Source organism: Nicotiana tabacum, chromosome 1 (assembly GCF_000715075.1).
Source record: "Nicotiana tabacum cultivar K326 chromosome 1, ASM71507v2, whole genome shotgun sequence".
Classification (NCBI taxonomy): Eukaryota; Viridiplantae; Streptophyta; class Magnoliopsida; order Solanales; family Solanaceae; genus Nicotiana; species Nicotiana tabacum.
Genome location: NC_134080.1, coordinates 68,829,782 through 68,848,895, shown reverse-complemented (window position 1 = coordinate 68,848,895; position 19,114 = coordinate 68,829,782). Strand labels below are relative to the sequence as shown.

The following is a 19,114-nucleotide window of genomic DNA, read 5'->3' as shown; positions in this document are numbered from 1 at the left end:
AACAAAACAGCAAAAAAGGGGACCTAAAAAAGGACCATAGTTTTTTTTTTTTTTTGATAAGATGGTACCCGGGCCAGCTTGCGCACATCTCCACCAATTACAGGGGTACCTGCTACCAACAAATGGGAAGAAATCACCTAATATTTTTGCCTCAAACCTAAAAAACGAAGACCATAGTTGGACTTTTCTATCACCATTTATTTCCAACAGTGGCACTGGTTCTACTTAGTCCAAAACCTTAACTTTATCCACCATAATCAAGAATTTCTAAACCACATTCTCTTATTCAACCAAAATTCTGGCAAAAAAAAAAAGGAATTATGTTTATCCATGGAGACATGCCTGATGAACAAGATGAACAGTAGGTGCCAAGAATACAATAAACTTCTTCTCATCACCAGTCCTCAATGTTTTACTAATTTCTCTGATCATCATCACTGCTATATATGTCTTTCCAGCCCCAGTTTCCAATACACATATAGTGTTCCTCCTCATTGCCACTTCATATACCTCCAATTGGTAACTGAAAAAAAAAACACAAACATGCAATTTCATCAAATTTCAACAACTTATTTAAAAATATATATAAGAACCCAAAATTTTTTGCATACTCTCTTGGAATAAAATCTTCCTTCTGCTTCTTCTCTACAGCCATTTGTTCATCTTCACTACATAAGTCTTCAAAGTTTCTCTTCAATGGGTTTTCTTTCTTCTTCTCCATTGTCCTTTTGAGTTTTCTCCTCAAATAGAAACTGGAAAGTTACCAATGCCAAGGGCGTGAAGAATCAAGGAGTGAAATTAGTACTCATATTCTGCATATAGAGGAGACTGTTTTCTTCGGCCCAATAAAACAATTTTTGAGTTTTTTATTTAAAACTTTTTAAGTGGAGTAAAAATGAGTCAATTAATTTATACTCTACATTTTGGAAAAAGAATAACCTATACTTTAGGTTAATCTAAATTAGTGGCTGGATGATAATTTAACTTGAACAATAAAAATTATAGTAGTAGTACTTTTTGTGTTCTATCTTACAAATGATTGTATTTTATAATGCAATATCTAAATATTTTAGTTTGATTTATATATTATATATGTAGAAGAAAAAATAGTATTATAATAACAATTTAATAATACAATTTAATTGAAAAATGCTACTCCATATCATTACTTTTTTACTAAATTTATGTAAAAATTTTACTACTCTTGTTAGAATATTGGCTTCTTCTTTTTTCTTTTTCTTTTTTTTGTCTTGAATATTGGGGTTAAAGTACACGTGCTTATCATGCTCCAAGCTTTGAAGTGAGAGACCCTTTGGGCTTTGGGAATAATGTGACGGTGCTCAAGAGCAAGAGTGAAAGCGTGGAAAGGAAGCTCCAATAGAAAACTGCCAAGTAAGGTCGAGACTCTTTTTCTATTTCTTTTTTCTTTGGTACTAATATCTTGACTTGAGTTGAGAGACTGTTTTGAAGTACTACACTACTTGGCGAAAAGTGAAGGGAGCTGTACAATTAGCCACTAATTAGAGATATTTTTTAGCCATTGTTTAAATGTATTTACTTTTTAATTAGTATTTAATAAATTTTTACTTATTCGGACGAAAATATTCCTGTGCTAGACATGGATGATGTGTAAATATCAAGGACATGATGTCCTTAACTTTATGAATATTGTGTAAATATTAAGGACAAAGTGTCATGTATTTGCATCTTTCGTTGTTAAACTTTAGGACATCATATCCTTAACTTGTATGTGCAGTGTAAATATTAAGAACACTACGTCCTTAACTTCATGTGTGCAGTGTAAATGTTAAGGACATAATGTCCTTGACTTATATTTGCACCTTCTGTTGTTAAACTTTAAAACCTCATGTCCTTAACTTCATATGTGCAGAGTAAAATGTTAAGGACATGGCGTCCTTAACTTCATGTGTGCAGTGTAAAATGCTAAGGACACCATATCCTTAATATATACACAACATTCATGAAGAAATGATAAAAATATTTTTTCGTATTAATTTTAATAGAGTAGTGGCTATTTTTGCTCAGCATTAAAAATACTGGATAAAAACCAAATACCATATTAAAAATTGGCTATCCCACGCCATTTCTACAAAAGTGAACAGGTTGAGATTTTCCTGTTTGGTTTTAATTTTACGAAACTCCCTCTAGTTTTTTGTTACTATGAAAATTCCCTCGTCCTTTTTGAAATTTACACCCTACTCCTTATCTTTTGTGTTAGAAACATGGAATAAATAGGGGGAATATGGGTGAAGACAAATATAATCATGTTTATACGAAATTATGCTTAAATTTTAAATTCATAACGTAAAATCATTGGTTAATTGGTTAGCCCTAATACATGTCTATCTTCTTTATGATTGAAGTAAAGAAACTCTAGTTTTCTCTCTTGTCTATTCTCCTAATCAAAAAGACGATAATCTCTCTTCCCTTTCAAACAAAAAGACTAGCTTTGATCGCTAAATCTAGTCTCTAGCTTTTTTATTCTAGGCAATTCTATTGTTTGACATAAATATTGGGGGCTAATCTTGGTTTAGAGATGATGATTAAGCTTAATTCAAAAGGTTAGCTTGATTCATTGAAAATCTGTAGAGTGCATACTGCATTTCAATCCCTCTATTAATTTACTTTTCAAAAGTGAATTAGAAAAATAAAATTTAAATTGGACTTGCCAGGAATTTGAGTTCATTGCATTGACCTTTGAGAGAATTAGTAGATTACGATTTGAACTGAATCACAAGGGATGTGATTCTCCTATTGACAAGAGTGTTAGCCCACTGAGTTGGTAGTTTGCTCGTGTTGATGATAAAATTGCATGTGTTTTCTTTTCAGATAATGATAAACATAATAAGTAAATTATTACAAATAAAATAAAATAACAAAGGTAAATTAATATTATAAATCACCTGAAAAATTCGTGTTACAAAGTACTCTAAACTTATCTCTAGAATAAAATAATAGGCATGAACTCATGCACAAGCCCCTCAACAAACATAAACATTTGCATCCCACAAAACTTGAACAGCTTAGTAGAGTTGGTACTCGCAACAGAGAGAATTTGCACCAATTTCAACAATCCATATGGAACTATCTCCGTTGTTGTAAAAGGCATAGCTTCAACACAAGCTTCCAAGAACAGAATGTGAAAAGCATGAGTAAAAATCAACGAATCAGTGGCATCCATTGCCACAATATGCTGTAATAGTGATGCAATATCTCTGTAATTGCACATTTCATAAAACTAAGGGGACGCTTAGTAGGATGCATAAGAATAATGTATATGGTGTATTAGTAATGCTGGTATTAGTTATGCTGACATATTTTTTATCCATTATTTAGTTTGATGTATTAAAGCATTGCACAATTTCTAAAAAAATTGTTTATTTACAAAAATACCCTCATAACCAGTCCATCACTTTATCTTTTTATAAAAAAGTTGAGGAATGTTTTTATATGAAAAAAGTTTTACAAAATTTATTTGATTTGTCTACCTATATTGTAGTATAGAACTGAATATTTATTTATAAAAAAGGAAGTATGCTAAGCATTTATTTATTTACTAGGGATATAATTTTATTTCCCACTTTCTTGGATTATTTACTTGTATTAATATAATAGCATATTTTAATCAAGCATAAATTATGAAGGACAATTTTGTCTTTAACTAAGCTAATGCATGCAATAAAACTCATTGCATTGTTAATACCATGGTTTCCTATGCATTAGTTACGCATAAGATAATACCAAATGTGGTGTATAACTAATGCACATGTTCAAAAAATATACCAAACAAGATATTGCTAATACACAAAGCCAATACATACATTATTTTATCTAATGCATCCTACAAAACCACCCCTAACTCTTCTTGAAACATGGGATTGCGAAAGAAAGGCCATTGAAAGTGCCTGTGAAGGCTCAAATTATGAAGCAGTGAAAAAGGGTCATTGCATCACGTTAGTCCGTGGCCAATTCATATATTGTTGGATGATCAACGGAGATCTTTTCCTTTATAGCATAACTACAATCTGCACATAAACTAAAGATGACTCTAGCTAACGAGTATTGACTTTCCATGCTTAATTTTAATCTTCGTTAACTAAAGTGACAAACAAATGAATGCCCGCATTGCGTGATATACGATCTTTACTTTTGAGGATCTATTGTCATTGTTCCACCGCGCAACACATGCTTTTGTAAAGTTTAGTCTTAGACATGATAGCTAACGCGAGTCAAATGTAATATGCTTAATAAAATGAGTCAAATGTAAATTAACCCATTATGAGAAACGGGTCACAGCGCAAGTGTATAATATATGGGTATAAAATAGATGACTTACATTAGGGTTGTTTTTATAAACATATTAGCTGATTGGAAAGCCACATCAGCTTTTAGGTTAAAGAAAAGTTACCTTCCAATCAACTTTATTTTTAACTAAGTGATAGAAAATAGAAAAGTCTCTTTTGTGCATTGAATTTACATTTGAATAACCACTTCCCCAGCAATATTAATAATTTTGCTTGCACGGATAGGCAGAAGGCAAACTATAGCTGACAAATGACGTTCCTAATCACCTCATACACTAAAAAAAAATTCTATATGCTACACTAGGGCGGAGCTAGACACACCTACAGGTTCGGCCGAATCCAATAATTTTTAAGAATTTCATCAAATATGTATGATTTATTAATTTAAAACCTAGTAACTTAAACAAACTAAATTCCCGAACCCGTAAACTTAGCTCTGCCATCCCTAGGAAGGACTTTACCTTTCCATGAACTAGTACGTCTTCAAATTTCCTCAATCGTATACTACACATTGAGTTTTCTTCTTCCTTGATAGATTAGATAACTCATTAATTGAAAGAAAACTTTAACCTCAATGCAATATAAACTTTATGATGAATGTATTTGGTTCTTTCATTACAATTCACTAAGTCAATCGAAGCTAAGCCATAGGAGTGACTCGAGGTAACTCTATCGGCAAAAGAAATATAATTGTTTCATATGCATAGGCAAATTTCGTATTATAAAGGGCCGTCCTCTTAAATATAGACTTTCACAAAACTCTCTTATCAGCAGATTCAGCACTCTTTTTGTTAATGCCCGTGAAAGGGACTCAGACACCTTTCTCTTGCACATTCTGACACTTTCTATCCGCACTTGTTCTCCAAATGGTATCACAATATGGGAGATCAGAAGACCTTTATCTTCTCTTTAGCATCATTTGGATGTTCATTCTGGTCCACTTTCTCTCTAGGCATACATATTCCCCTTCCACACTCCATACAAGATTTCAACACAGAGAAGGTATTTTGAGGCTCTCTGATCCACTCCCACAACTGTCCAAGCTCTTTTTCAGGCTTTCGGCACGTATCTTCACAATAATGGTCCCTGGCATCTATGGTAACCCTACAAATACTACTGCTAAGTTACTTGTCTGGGCTCAGGTAAATCTGTGCACACCAATGGCGTCAAATGATTTTATCATGTTGATGAGGTGATAAGTACGAAGATCTCAACTTTCAACATGGCTCAAAGTCTTATAACGTATTTAATATCTGATATCCTACTATATTGCTAACCCTATAGAACAATCTGTACAACGAGAGAAGATCTTACACTAACATAAGAAAAGTTGGAAAAGGTTCTTACGCTAGACAATCTCCTCAGGAGGCTTCTTTAGATCTCTATCTCCCGATCACTGATTGTGGACATCTAGTTCAACACCCCCAAGAAATCATTAGCCTTAGCCTTTTCGGCCTCGCAAACGGGCCAACAAAATCATGGTATCTTCCAACAATCATATTCAAAAGTGTTGGGTACACTCTAACTGGTATAGCATGGCCATCTAGCGCTAATGTTACTCAACCACCATCAACAACAAAAATGTGCCTCAATCTGATATTGGAGGATATCGACGATACACTTGCCAAGAAATTTGAAGTGTTTCTAAGCTTGCAATCGGAAAGCCACCACATCCATGATATCTTCACTGCCTTTATATGATTATATCACAATCAATGTCCACATGGGTGTTCCATTAGAAATTTAGAATGCTTCTCATGGTGCATGAATGAAGCTGTAATAAAAGCATGTATGAGACGGTCGAACACAGATTTGCCAGCTGCCTGTGATAGGAAAAAGAAAACTTAATTAGATAGTTCTTGCAAAGCAACTCCCACTAGATTAAGAAAACTTTTCGCCTTTTGATCTAGTTGTCTTACTCGTGGGTCCTGTAAAAGTGTAAATGGAAGGGAACCTCCCGGATTCAATAGGAAAGGCAAAAAGCATTGGAGGCAAACTCATCATGCTTAAGGATAGTCCTTATCAGGTAACTCTGAACTCTTCTGTTCCCCTATTTAGATCTCTAAGAGCATTGGGAGGTATTATGCTTTTGTTTGTAGAGCAAGGAAATAAATGCCCAATAGGGAAGGGTTATTCCCAACAAAAATAAATAAATAAATAAAATTGTCTTTTCTTGTATAACAACTGAAGAGCAACACCTAGATGTTACACTCAACTTCCAGCTATGCTATTGTCTCTCAGTTTTTTCAGTTAAGCATGGAATATAGATGATTTTCTTTTCTCTAGTTTCAGTCAAACGAAATTGTTTAGCTAATGTTCCTTGTTCTTAAAACCAAGGATACTCTTTCGGAATTGAAGAAAACCGCAAACTCTCGATTAACCTACATAGTATAAGGTAGAACGTCGTATTCATCTCAGCTTATTTTTCCTTCTGCTAGCACACTTCTCTTCCAATTAATACGATGACTTTCAAATCGTCAATTCATACTGACAGCAAGAGTTTTGGTTCCAAATATATGAAGTTACAAAATTATCCCGTTGATACATGCTTTAACCAATAGACCCCGGAATCGTTGTTCGATCTAGTGAACAATTCTGTATCAAGAGCTAAAGTCTACTCTTATAAGTAGCTGCAAGGAGGCAAATAATCACTCACCAAGGGCATATTTACGTAAAATACTGGTTCTTAGCAACAATATTGAAGAGGATCTTCAATATCAGAGCTTTCAAGAGCAGTGATGTGTTTCCTAAATGAATAAGCTGCTTCTTCCCTGTGGTCCAGCTGCCCCAGCTTGTCATATACAATGGCCATCAAGTAAAAAGCTTCTGCTGCCAATTTGTGATACTGCATAAGAAAATTCATTGTCATGTCAGAAATTTATCTTTGCTTTTATTGGGGGGCAGTGGAGGGACAGGCACGGGCTTGCTGAAATTGTGATCCAAGCGAAGGCATGTCCCACTTTACCAGAAAACAGAAACAGTTCAGTGCAGTCACAAGTGGGAATTGGATTCACTGTGGAGATAGTTATGTTCCTCTATTATGGTAGTCTTTTTTTTAATTGAAAGCCATCAGCCAGGGAAAGGATCCGGAGGTGTTGGGGGTTTGGCTTGACCCCTACCATGTATATAGAAGGTAAAGATGACAAAAGAGAAGCGGGGCCATATACCTGACCTTCCATATGCACTGGACTGCAGCTGAAACAGCTTTCAAAAAACTCATGAAAGAGCTAATCATATGCAGCTTCTCTTCCATGAGGAAAGAAAATACTTTTAACTTACAAAAAAGTGGCTTTGTCAAATCTACTTCTTATGCTAGGCAACTGTCATTTATCCACGTGAAAAGTACCCTTAGCTTCTCTAGGCAATTGCTGGAATAGTGGAATGTGTAGTAGTATGAGGCTATGAGCTATTGCCACTGTTTGCAGCTTTTTTGGCAAGAAGATCAGCCACCTGATTGGCTTCTCTATAGTAATGAGTAATTTGATCTTCTGCCTGGTCTAGAATCTATTATGGTAGCCACTCAAACTTAAGTATGCCGAAAACTAGATTCTTCAAGCACTAAAGTAGGCTGGGAACTAGTTCTTCAAGCATGATTTACAATTCTGACCTGACGTGTTGACCTTTAAAATGATAAAATTAAAAAAAAAAAAATGTTGCGACATCATTTGAATCACAAAGAAGGTTCAGTTGAGCTGATCATGTGCCAATTCCAAATTGTTTTCCCTATTTCTCAAAAAATCAAGTCAAAGTTAAGATGAATAGGTTAAAAAAAATAAGTAAAACATGCTCAAAAACGTTACTCTACAAGATTGCCTTCGGGCGAGCATGAAGAGCTCACCACAACATAGCTTTTAACCTAGTTTTCTTTTATTGTTAGGCGAGGCTGATCATATTCAAATATGATAGCAGAAAAGCCAAGGAACTCCTATTGTTTACTATCTGGTTAGAATTAACAGTACAGAAATCCAGAAGATAGCCAAGACAAATATGCCCAAATGACGCACTAGTTCATCTAGACTGAAAATACCTATTAAGACAAAAAAATTAGAACCTAGCTCAGCATAAAAACTGGAAGCAATCACGTGATTAGCAATATCATAGCACTTGTCATTTCAGCCACCTATTTTAATTCTATGTATTATAAAATTAAGCTTGGATATCTCAACGGTATATGTTAGATATGTACATAATGTAGTTGTTGAGTTATGTCTCACATCGGTGGAGAATGGGTGTCTTGGTCTCCTTATATGGTTTTGGGCAATCCTCACCACATAAGCTAGCTTTTGGGGTTGAGTTAGGCCCAAGGTCCATTCTTATCATGGTATCAGAGCCCGGCCCATCCCAATTTAGTGTTACCGATGTTGGGCCCCCATTTATATTGTCCACGCTCCAGTTGCAGGCTTGGGCGTGAGGAGGGGTGTTGAGTTGTGTCCCATATCGGTGGAGAATGGGTGTCTTGGTCTCCTTATATGGTCTTGGGCAATCCTCACCTCATAAGCTAGCTTTTGGGGTTGAGTTAGGCCCAAGGTCCATTCTTATCAGCAGTCTTGTCCTACATTGGAATAGGAGTAATATGCCCTCGTATAGTATAGCTATAAATAAGGACCTCTTGTATTGTATTGAACACACAATATCAATATATCATATTTTCTCTCGTGCCTTCTCACATGGTATCAGAGCTATCGTGAGAGATTTATTGCTGTGCATAAATTCCAGCAATTCCGGGAAGTGAAATCAGTCACCGGAACCCTTTTTTTTTCGGCGACTTTTCAAAGTTGTTTTTGCGTCTGCTTTGTCTCGGTTAGTGTTGTGCAAAATCCAACACTACCACAAGAGTAGTCACTGTCCGGCGACCAAACCCCAATGAAAATCTTCGGCGGTAGTGTAGCGGTCAGAAGAAAATTTTCCGGCGAAGTTCTGACGTCGCGTGGGCCACCTTGCGGCCATTTTTTGGCGACGATTCTTCTGGAAAGATTGTTCCCCTTGCAATTCTGAGCCTACCCATCCAGGTTACACCAAATTCCGACCACTTTTATATTTTTTTCGGCGTGAACAGTGATTTCAGAAGTGGACTTCCGGCCATTTTTCGAAAAAGTTTCTTCAGAACAATTGGGTCGTCTAGTAATTCCAATCCTACCCCTACTGTTTTTATTTCATTCCGTCCACTTTGAATTTTTCCGGCTGCTACAGTAATATTCCGAGAGCTACAGTATTTCTGGCGTGAACATGTTTTCCGGCACAGAACAATGTTATGTTTTCCTGCTATAAACAGTGTTTTCTCAGCGATTTCTTCAGTTTTCCCAAAGGAGTTGCTAATTTTCACTATTTCAAGTTAACCCTACTACTATTAATTGTAGCGACATGGGAACCGATACTTCGAATAGTCGGATGGTTTCTTTAGTGGATTATTTTGAGTTTCTTCAGTACAAAGCAGGTAAGCAGACATCTTCTGAGATAGCTTCCGTTGTTCAAACAGGTAATAGCGTGACTTGTGTCTCTCAATCTTCATCCTCTAAGTCTTGGATCATTGATTCAGGTGCATCGGATCATATTTCTGGTAACAAATCTCTTTTCACTACTATTTCGTACTCTCAATCTCTTCCAAGAGTCACAATGGCCAATGGGTCTCAAACCATGGCAACTGCAATAGGTCAAGCAAGCCCAATTTCTTCCTTACCTTTAGATTCGGTTCTTTATGTCCCTAATAGTCCTTTTAATCTCATAGTTGTTAGCCGCCTAGCCAAATCACTTAAATGTGTCGTATTATTTCTTGATGGCCATGTTTTTATACAGGAACGCAGTACAGGGCGGATCATTAGTACCGGGCGTGCATCAAATGGACTTTATTACCTTATCCTTGCTAAATCACATGGACTCACATCTTGTCTTCCTTCAACAACTTGTCATGTTACTGATTCACCAAATTTATTACATAAACGGTTGGGACATCCTAGTTTGTCAAAACTTCAGAAAATGGTACCTGGTTTATCTCACTTGTCAGCTCTAAAGTGTGAGTCTTGTCAGCTCGGTAAGCATACCCGCTCTCATTTTCCTCGACGTATTGATAATCGAGCAGAGTCACCTTTTACCTTAGTCCATTCAGATATTTGGGGTCCTAGTCGGGTCAGTTCTACCTTAGGATTCCGCTACTTTGTTAGTTTCATTGATGACTATTCTTGGTGCACCTGGATATTTTTGATAAAAAATCGATCTGAGTTGTTTTCTATTTTTCATACCTTTCACGCTGAAATTCAAAATCAATTTGGGGGTTCTATTCGCACATTTCGTAGTGATAATGCCCGAGAGTATTTGTCTTTCCCATTTCAGCAGTTTATGAAATCTCATGGGATTATTCATCAAACATCTTGTCCATACACATCTCAACAAAACGGGGTAGCTGAAAGAAAGAATAGACATCTTATTAAAACTGCTCGTACCCTACTAATACAATCTCATGCTCCGTTGCGTTTTTGGGGGGATGCAGTTCTTACATCTTGCTATCTTATTAATCGTATGCCATCTTCAGCTATCCATAGCCAAGTTCCATTCTCTGTTATGTTTCCTCACTTACCTTTGTTCTCTCTTCCACCCCGTGTCTTTGGAAGCACTTGTTTTGTCCATAACCTTACTCCAGGAATAGATAAGTTAGCTCCCCGTGCTCTTAAGTGCATATTTCTTGGTTTCTCGAGAACGCAAAAGGGGTATCGATGCTATTCTCCTGACCTCCAGCGGCACCTTATGTCCGTTGATGTTACCTTCTTTGAAACCCAATCATACTTCACTGGTCCAGGTAATCACTTAGATATTTCTGAGGTACTACCAGTCTCTTCTTTTGGAGATTTAGTCACTATCTCCCATCCATCTTCCTCTACATCTCCAGCTCCACCATCTATAGCTCCAGTTCCACCACCTATAGGTCCAATTGCTCCACATAATCCAGTTCAACCTTCTGCAGCTCCGCCACTCTTGACTTATCATCGCCGTCCACATCCAGCATCAGGCCCAGGTGATTCACGTCCTGCATCAGATTATGCACCTACTACGGACTTGTCTCCTCTTAGTCAACCAATTGCACTCCGCAAAGGTGTAAGGTCCACACTTAATCCTAATCCCCACTATGTTGGTCTAAGTTATCATCGTCTGTCGTCACCTCATTATGCTTTTATATCTTCTTTGTCCATTGTTTCTATTCCTAAGTCTACAGGTGAGGCACTGTCTCATCCTGAATGGCGACAAGCTATGATTAACGAGATGTCTGCTTTACATGCGAGTGGCACTTGGGAGCTTGTTCCTCTTCCTGCAAGTAAGTCTACTGTTGGTTGTCGTTGGGTTTATGCAGTCAAAGTCGGCCCGGATGGCCAGGTTGATCGGCTTAAGGCTTGTCTTGTTGCAAAAGGATATACTCAGATTTTTGGGTTTGATTATAGTGATACTTTCTCTCCCGTGGCTAAAGTAGCATCTGTTCGTCTTTTTTGTCCATGGCTGATGTACGTCATTGGCCTCTTTATCAATGAGACATTAAGAATGCTTTTCTCCACGATGATCTTGACGAGGAAGTTTATATGGAGCAACCACCTGGTTTTGTTGCTCAGGGGAGTTTAGTGGTTGTGTATGCAGATTGCGCAGGTCACTATATGGTTTGAAACAGTCCCCTCGAGCCTGGTTTGGTAAGTTCAGCACAATTATTCAGGAGTTCGGCATGACTCGTAGTGAGGCTGATCACTCTGCGTTTTATTAGCATTCTGCTCCGAATCTGTGTATTTATCTGGTGGTTTATGTTGATGATATTGTTATTACTAGCAACGATCATGATGGTATTACTAATCTGAAGTAATATCTCTTTCAGCACTTCCAAACCAAGGATCTGGGCAGACTGAAGTATTTTCTAGGTACTGAGGTCGCTCAGTCTAGCTCAGGTATTGTTATTTCACAGCGGACCTAGGTACTGAGGTTGCAGACCTATTGACTCTCCTATGGTTCTGAATGCTAAGCTTCTGCCTGGATAGGGGAGCCTCTTAGAGACCCCACGAGATATAGGAGGTTGGTTGGAAAATTGAATTACCTCACAGTGACTAGACCTGACATTTCTTTTCCGGTGAGTGTTGTAAGTCAGTTTATGGATTCTCCTTGTGATAGTCACTGGGATGCAGTTGTTCGTATTCTTCGGTATATAAAGTCAGCTCCGGGCAAAGGATTACTATTCGAGGATTGAGGCCACGAGCAGATTGTTGGGTACACAGATGTTGATTGGGCAGGATCACCTTCTGATAGACGATCTACATCTGGATATTGTGTTCTAGTATGAGGTAATTTGGTCTTGTGGAAGAGCAAAAAACAAAATGTAGTTGCTCGATCTAGCGCCGAAGCGGAATATCGGGCCATGGCTATGGCAACGTGTGAGTTAGTTTGGGTCAAGCAGTTGCTCATGGAGTTAAAGTTCGGAGAAATCAGCAAGGATGGAACTAGTGTGTGATAACCAAGTTGCTCTTCATATTGCGTCAAATCCGGTGTTCCATGAGAGGACTAAACACATTGAGATCGACTGTCACTTTGTCAGCGAAAAAATACTTTCAGGAGATATTGTTACAAAGTTTGTAAAGTCGAATGATCAACTAGCAGATATTTTCACTAAGTCTCTTACTGGTTTTCGTATTAGTTACATGTGTAACAAGCTCGGTACATATGATGTGTATGCACCGGCTTGAGGGGAAGGGTTAGATATGTACATAATGTAGTCTTGTCCCACATTGGAATAGGAGTAGTATGTCCTTGTATAGTATAGCTATAAATAAGGACCTCTTGTATTGTATTGAACACACAATATCAATATATCATATTTTCTCTCGTGCCTTCTCACAGTATACATTTAGCCACAATAATCACCTCTAATTTCGTTCCACCTTCATCTTTCTCATGGAACTACACTGGCAGTGCTTATACTATGTCTTACTTCTACTTATCTTAAAATCTTTTATTCTCTAGAGTATCTCTCAATTGTTCCTACTTCTGATTGACGCCTAGAGAATTAATGGAAGAAAATATGATAATTTACAATGGAACTGGATGCAAAATGCCAAATCTAGTGCTACACAAACAGCATTAGCTACTCCACATTCACGAGAATTGATGAGATAAGAGTAAATTTTGCAGATTAAATATCTCCGGAGACCATTATTTTATCGAATTCAGCTAACAAATAGAAGCTGGAGTCCGAAAAGTATTCTGCAAGGCCCAGAATGGAACGTGCATTTACTTTTCTAAGATTTGGAACAATAAAACAAGTATGATGGAAAAGAAAATGGGGTGGATCGAGGAGGGAAAAACTAAGTATATTTTAAGGAAAATACTTTCTTTGAAGAGGGTCAGGAAAATGGAGAAGGTTAATTCACGTACTTTAATCTTTTTCTCTTTTACTTCACCTGACTCAATTGGTTCTCAATTCTGAAGAGCATTTAGTTCACCTAACTGAACCCTAATCTTATAGAATTGCTTCTTTTCGGCCTCAGCCCTTTCATTTCTTTCCATTAATCTCATGTAATTGGTAATTACAGTTTAAAGAATTGTACCTTTCTTTACTTTCCCTTTTTAATTCTCCTTCACCTCACTCAAATGATAATTTTAGATAGTTCTGCCTTTGTGTTTCTCATTTACATTCTACTTTTAACATGTTTTTATTTCGTATAGCAGGCTTACACCTATTTGTCCATATATATGAACACAAAAAACCTCACCCAAACACACACACACACATTTGCTTAGAGTTAAGGTTTTCTGACAGGGTAAAGAGGAAGAACATTAAATTTAAGATAGAAAGATGAATTTCATGGAATACAAATTTTGTATTTTCTAGATATTATTTCACTTAGCTATTGATGTATATCACTTCCCACAACGTAATCCAATGTACTTCTTTTAGCATATTAATACACAATGAGGAATTACAAATTTCTTGGAACCAAAACTGAAGTCTTTTAACTAGAGTATAAATGTCATTGAATTGAATGCTAAATTGTCCATATTGACTAACCTCTAGAAGTTCCAGGTCTTTGGCAGCCTGCGTCAACGGTTCAAGTACCATTTCTGGTTCTTCAGATACTGAGAACATTAAGTAACACTAAGCACAGGGAAGCTAATTAATTTAAGAAGACAGCGCAACAAGAAAATTCAGCAGCTAGTTAATTTTCAATTTCTAAGTGACTTGCATGTCTCTGTGTGTGCATTAATGGGAGGTAGAGTCTCAAGTGAGGTACAGGGCAGGATGATGTAATTCTTGCGAGGAAGGCCACAAAAGACTTCATAAGACTTCATTGATACACTTATACCAGCTAAATCCCAAAAGATATTATTTTCAATTTAGGTTATAATTGTTTTCAAGTGGAACTAGTTTGTCCTTGTCATTTATATTTGACTCAAATATGGTAAATCATATTCAAAGAGCGAAAAATTAATCATAAAAATCTCAAGGTCAAAGGATATATGAACCATGGGAGGTGGGAATGGAGGGCAGCTTGATTGGGAAGGTAGATGGAAAGTCATGGCTGGAGATGAGGCGAACTATTGGACTGATGGGCAGGTTCTCCTATTCCATTCTGATTCATAAAATCGTAGGCAATCACAAGAGCTATAATTGCTAAAAAAGAGTCCTTACGCAAAAAAACTGCCCAAATTTCTCTTAATCCTCTGATTCTCACTTATGATGGACCATGTAATCCATTACTTAAAAAACGTAGTTCGCAAAATGTGGAGGCATTTGCATCATTTGGGTGACATGGACAAGAATTATATATGAGGTTGAAAACACAGGATGTAGTTAAAACTCAAAAATGAGATCTGATTAGAGCACAAGCTAATGAAAAGTCATATTTACAGTAAGTATGCAAACAGGTGGAGCATTAAAATTCCGATAAGGCACCTGAAAAGCTCGAGTCAGCAAGATAGCATTTTGCTTCAGTAATAAAAGCCCGAGCACGAAGCTCCAAACCACCGTGACCAAGAAGTACAGGAAATGCCCCATGTATGAGAGCCAAAGCTCTTTTTGCATGACTTGATCCAAGTGAGAGCCAAAGCTCCGCCAGCGTCAGCGTAGCAGATGCTTTGAGAAGGTCTAAGTTGAATGATTTACAAAAGGAAAGGCTTGCCAACGCGTACGGAATACCTAAAACAGCATTTCCTGATCTCTGAAATGGATGAACATAGTTATATTACATCTTGATCATGTCAGAGAAAGGAAAGAGTGTGGGTCTCAGTAGTTCAAATTTTACAAATCCAATGGTGAAGATGCATAAGCGGTAAAAGAAGTTCCATTTCTTCTGACGAGGTGATATTTTTTATAAGAAAGTACTTGCCTGTGAGCAAAAATATCGATTAACAGTAAATCAATACCTTGTGTATCTCTGCAAGTAAAAGAAGAACAGTGGCATTCTCGACTTGTAAACTGAATTTGTAGCACATACAGAAGAGAGAGTGTGCGATAGATGCTGCCTGGAAGAATCATATGCACAAGAATGGAAATTAAGAAATTCTTTAGATGCTTATTGCCTTTGGCCTCTGTCACTATTCAAACTAGAGCAAATTATTGCCTATAGCTTAGAAAATCAGAAAAGGATGAAAAATACTTTAGCACCACAGCACAATATCAAGTTATCAGATGAAAGAGAAACAAAATTTGTGAGAACTTGGGGAAAAGAGATTCAGGGTGGACTTGTCTATATAAACAAATTTGATATTCAAATATTTTCTTTTTGGTAGGTGATATTCCAATATCTTAAGGTAACAGCTCATTCAGAATAGTCTTGCAGAATGATCATTATCACCACATTGGCTGCAAGACCAGAGAGTAGAGTCGATGTCGTTAAAATCCTCGGCATCAAAGGCAAAAGAAAACCTGTAAGTGAACTATTCATACTCAGTTTGCAAGCATGCTTTGCACAGAATCAAGCATGATCAAATATTACTAGACTTTAGAACCAAGACCAGACTTGCTGGTGCTGCCACTTTGAACCAGACCATGGCCTTGTGATTTTCATGTCCATTATCATGAGAAAAAACTGCTCATTACAGAAAACCATGCAAGTTTTCGAGAAAATTGAAGGCCTTGAGGACAATGAAAATGATCTATCAGTACTAATACAGGCAATGAACTAAAGAAAAAACATGATCATCAGCACAACAGTATGATGATTCACTTAGAAGAACAGCCAAAGCCTTAAAAGTGAATATATTTATGCAAATAGAAGAGGGAAAAGCAGAAAGAAAAACAAGAAAACTTAAATCTTTTCCTGACCAAAGAGCAAGCAACAAAGATATCCAATTTTCTATCACAAGTGTATTTGAAAATCACCAGTGTAGGATGTAATTGACCATATTCCTTTTCATTATTCATTCACCTTTTCTTCGGAACAAGTGGCACATTCTTCTTTTGATTAGAAATGATAGTACATGAGCAAAAAAATTAATCAATTACATTCTTGCATCATATCATTTGTTCAAAGTTCAAAAAGAGAAGTAGAAACTATTAAGTTAGCAGGTCATGTGGATATAAGAACAAGTTCACCATCCAACATATACCTTACCGAATCAACTCGAAAGAGATCTAACTAAAGGAAAGCAGACTACCTGGCTAAATTGGTTCGCTGCAATTAGTATTCGTGCATGGCGGAGGCTAGCTTCAACTTTTATCTCTATATCTACACCAGTTACTGAAGAGGCTAAAACACCTAGCTCATCACACAACTGTTGAGCAAGTTTTAAATTTCCCCTGAGAGGCAACTAATATCCAATCAGACAAGCAAAAGGAAGTTTAAAACCAAGTAAGGATAATTTTATGCAACTTGATTAGCATTAGAGAAGTCTCCTTACGTATGTAAAGCATGATCATGGAGCAACTGAAGTTTTACAAGCTGAATTTGTGACTTTGAAACAGATAAAAACTTCTCCTCCGCAAGTTTCAGAGCAGCAAAAGCTTCTGAAGGCGCACAAAAGAAGCCATTATTGAGTATAAGCAAAAAAGACAAAAATAAACTAAAAACTATAACATCAAGTCACTTTTCCACTATGCTTTCCTTGTATTTTCTGAGGGACGTAGGGGAAGAGGATAAGTTTTTTTAACAGAGAAAGGAAAGAAATAGATCTGCCTTCCTACTCTCACATATGTATAAATGAAGTATGAAAGATTATATACTAATTTGGGCACAGTAAACTAAAACCTGGCATAAGACTGAAGACAATTATGGATCCCTACCAACTGATGAGATTGTCTAAAATTTACCGGCAAACACTTTGGCCATAACTCAGTAGCCTATCATGATCTATTTAATTTCATCTATTTCTACCTTCTCCCGACCGGATTGCACAGCAATGTTCTTCTCTACAAGAAAAGGCTAATTAGTTCTGAAGCTTTTTCCCGCACTACTGCCAAAATGCTTATTGTAACATGAACTGGTATGAGGTAGCCTAGTATTTACGGGAGACCACTTTGGCCACAACTCATTAGCCTATCACAATCATATTTCCATTTGACCTACTTCTATCTTTCTTCCGACTAAATTAGACATAAATGTTATTCGTCTCTAGAAGAGAAGGCTAATCAGTTCTGCACTTTCCTGCATTTCTGCCAAGACACCAATTTTTACTTGAACAGACATGTTTGTCAGAAGGCTGTGTTCAGTTCTTACCAAGCCCTCTGGTAAGTCTTCAAAGATTTGTGTCCCACATTGGTTGAAGGAATAGGCTCAAGGCCCACAGTCTTTATCATGTCTCCTTGTATGATTTTAGGCAATCCTCACCACATGAGCTAACTTTTGGGGTTGAGTTAGGCCCAAGGTCCAATTTCTTAACATGGTATCAGATTCAAGCTCATACCTATTCTAGGTTTACCCAATGTTGGGCTCCAATTATATGTTTGTTCACAGTACACATGTCTAGTTGTAGTCGTGTTGGGGGAGGGATTGTTAGAGTGTCCAAAATTGGTTGAGGGAATGGTCTGTGGTCTTCTTATATGGTCTTGGGTCTAATGAGCCAGCTTTTGGAGTTTAGTTAGGCCTATGGTCCATTTTCTTGACAGCTACTTTAGGACCAAAGAAAAATCTCCAGGGCACACAGAAAAATTGCACAGGGTCAAAACACAGTAGTGATACCAAATGGAAATTATGTCTAAAAGCAAGCAACATCTCAAGCAGTATGGGTTTACCTTATGGGTGATCAAGAAAAGAATGTAATTCCACTGAATAAACAAAAGAAATCAAGTCAACAATGCATCAGCAAATAACTTAAAGTATAGTACCGCTCTACTACTATCATCTATGCACCATAATGACATGAGCCAACAGATACATGTACAACTACTGTGTAGCTATGCCAATTCAAGAATACTTATGAAGTACTAAAATATTTTGAGCAAACCTTTGTATCCTTTAAATACTGCTAGATGCTGGATAAGTTTTCCATACGCTAATGCCACATCATCCAAACTGCATGGAGAAAAGAAAGAAAATTTCAGTTGACAAATATGGAGGCACAGTTTCAAACAGCTCAACTACTTAAAAATTCAAACAAGTATTACCTCGATGAGTCGGCAAAGCATGTCGCATAAAGCAGTGCATTCATTCGAGCAAGAGGTGCACTAAATTAGCATATAAAAGGAGAAGAAAATCAGTAAAGACATCTGAACTAGAATTGAGTACTTTGAGATGTACAGATTATATACATAGCTGACAGGTGACAATAAAACACCTAAAAATATGAACTGCATTGGAAGTTCTATCTAGCCTTCTTTGAACTGACAATGCAGC

At 37.0% G+C, this 19,114-nt stretch overlaps 2 protein-coding genes across 2 annotated transcripts in view; both read right to left on the bottom strand.

The window, feature by feature from the left end:
• Nucleotides 1-831, bottom strand: part of LOC107824932 (endoribonuclease Dicer homolog 3a-like) — a 37,136-nt gene extending 36,305 nt beyond the window's left edge. Inside the window, exons 1-2 of the mRNA XM_016651750.2 lie at nt 612-831; nt 343-523 (exon numbers count right to left, since the gene is read on the bottom strand). Coding sequence (XP_016507236.2) covers nt 343-523; nt 612-721 — 291 coding nt within the window. The 5' untranslated portion in view covers nt 722-831. The remainder of the gene's footprint in view (nt 1-342; nt 524-611) is intronic.
• A 4,046-nt stretch (nt 832-4,877) lies between these two features.
• Nucleotides 4,878-19,114, bottom strand: part of LOC107774517 (anaphase-promoting complex subunit 5) — a 29,050-nt gene continuing 14,813 nt past the window's right edge. The window contains exons 13-21 of the mRNA XM_075251377.1: nt 18,886-18,945; nt 18,726-18,793; nt 17,184-17,289; nt 16,941-17,082; nt 15,708-15,806; nt 15,238-15,502; nt 14,353-14,420; nt 6,982-7,170; nt 4,878-6,148 (exon numbers count right to left, since the gene is read on the bottom strand). Of these exons, the coding sequence (XP_075107478.1) occupies nt 7,012-7,170; nt 14,353-14,420; nt 15,238-15,502; nt 15,708-15,806; nt 16,941-17,082; nt 17,184-17,289; nt 18,726-18,793; nt 18,886-18,945 (967 nt within the window). The 3' untranslated portion in view covers nt 4,878-6,148; nt 6,982-7,011. The remainder of the gene's footprint in view (nt 6,149-6,981; nt 7,171-14,352; nt 14,421-15,237; nt 15,503-15,707; nt 15,807-16,940; nt 17,083-17,183; nt 17,290-18,725; nt 18,794-18,885; nt 18,946-19,114) is intronic.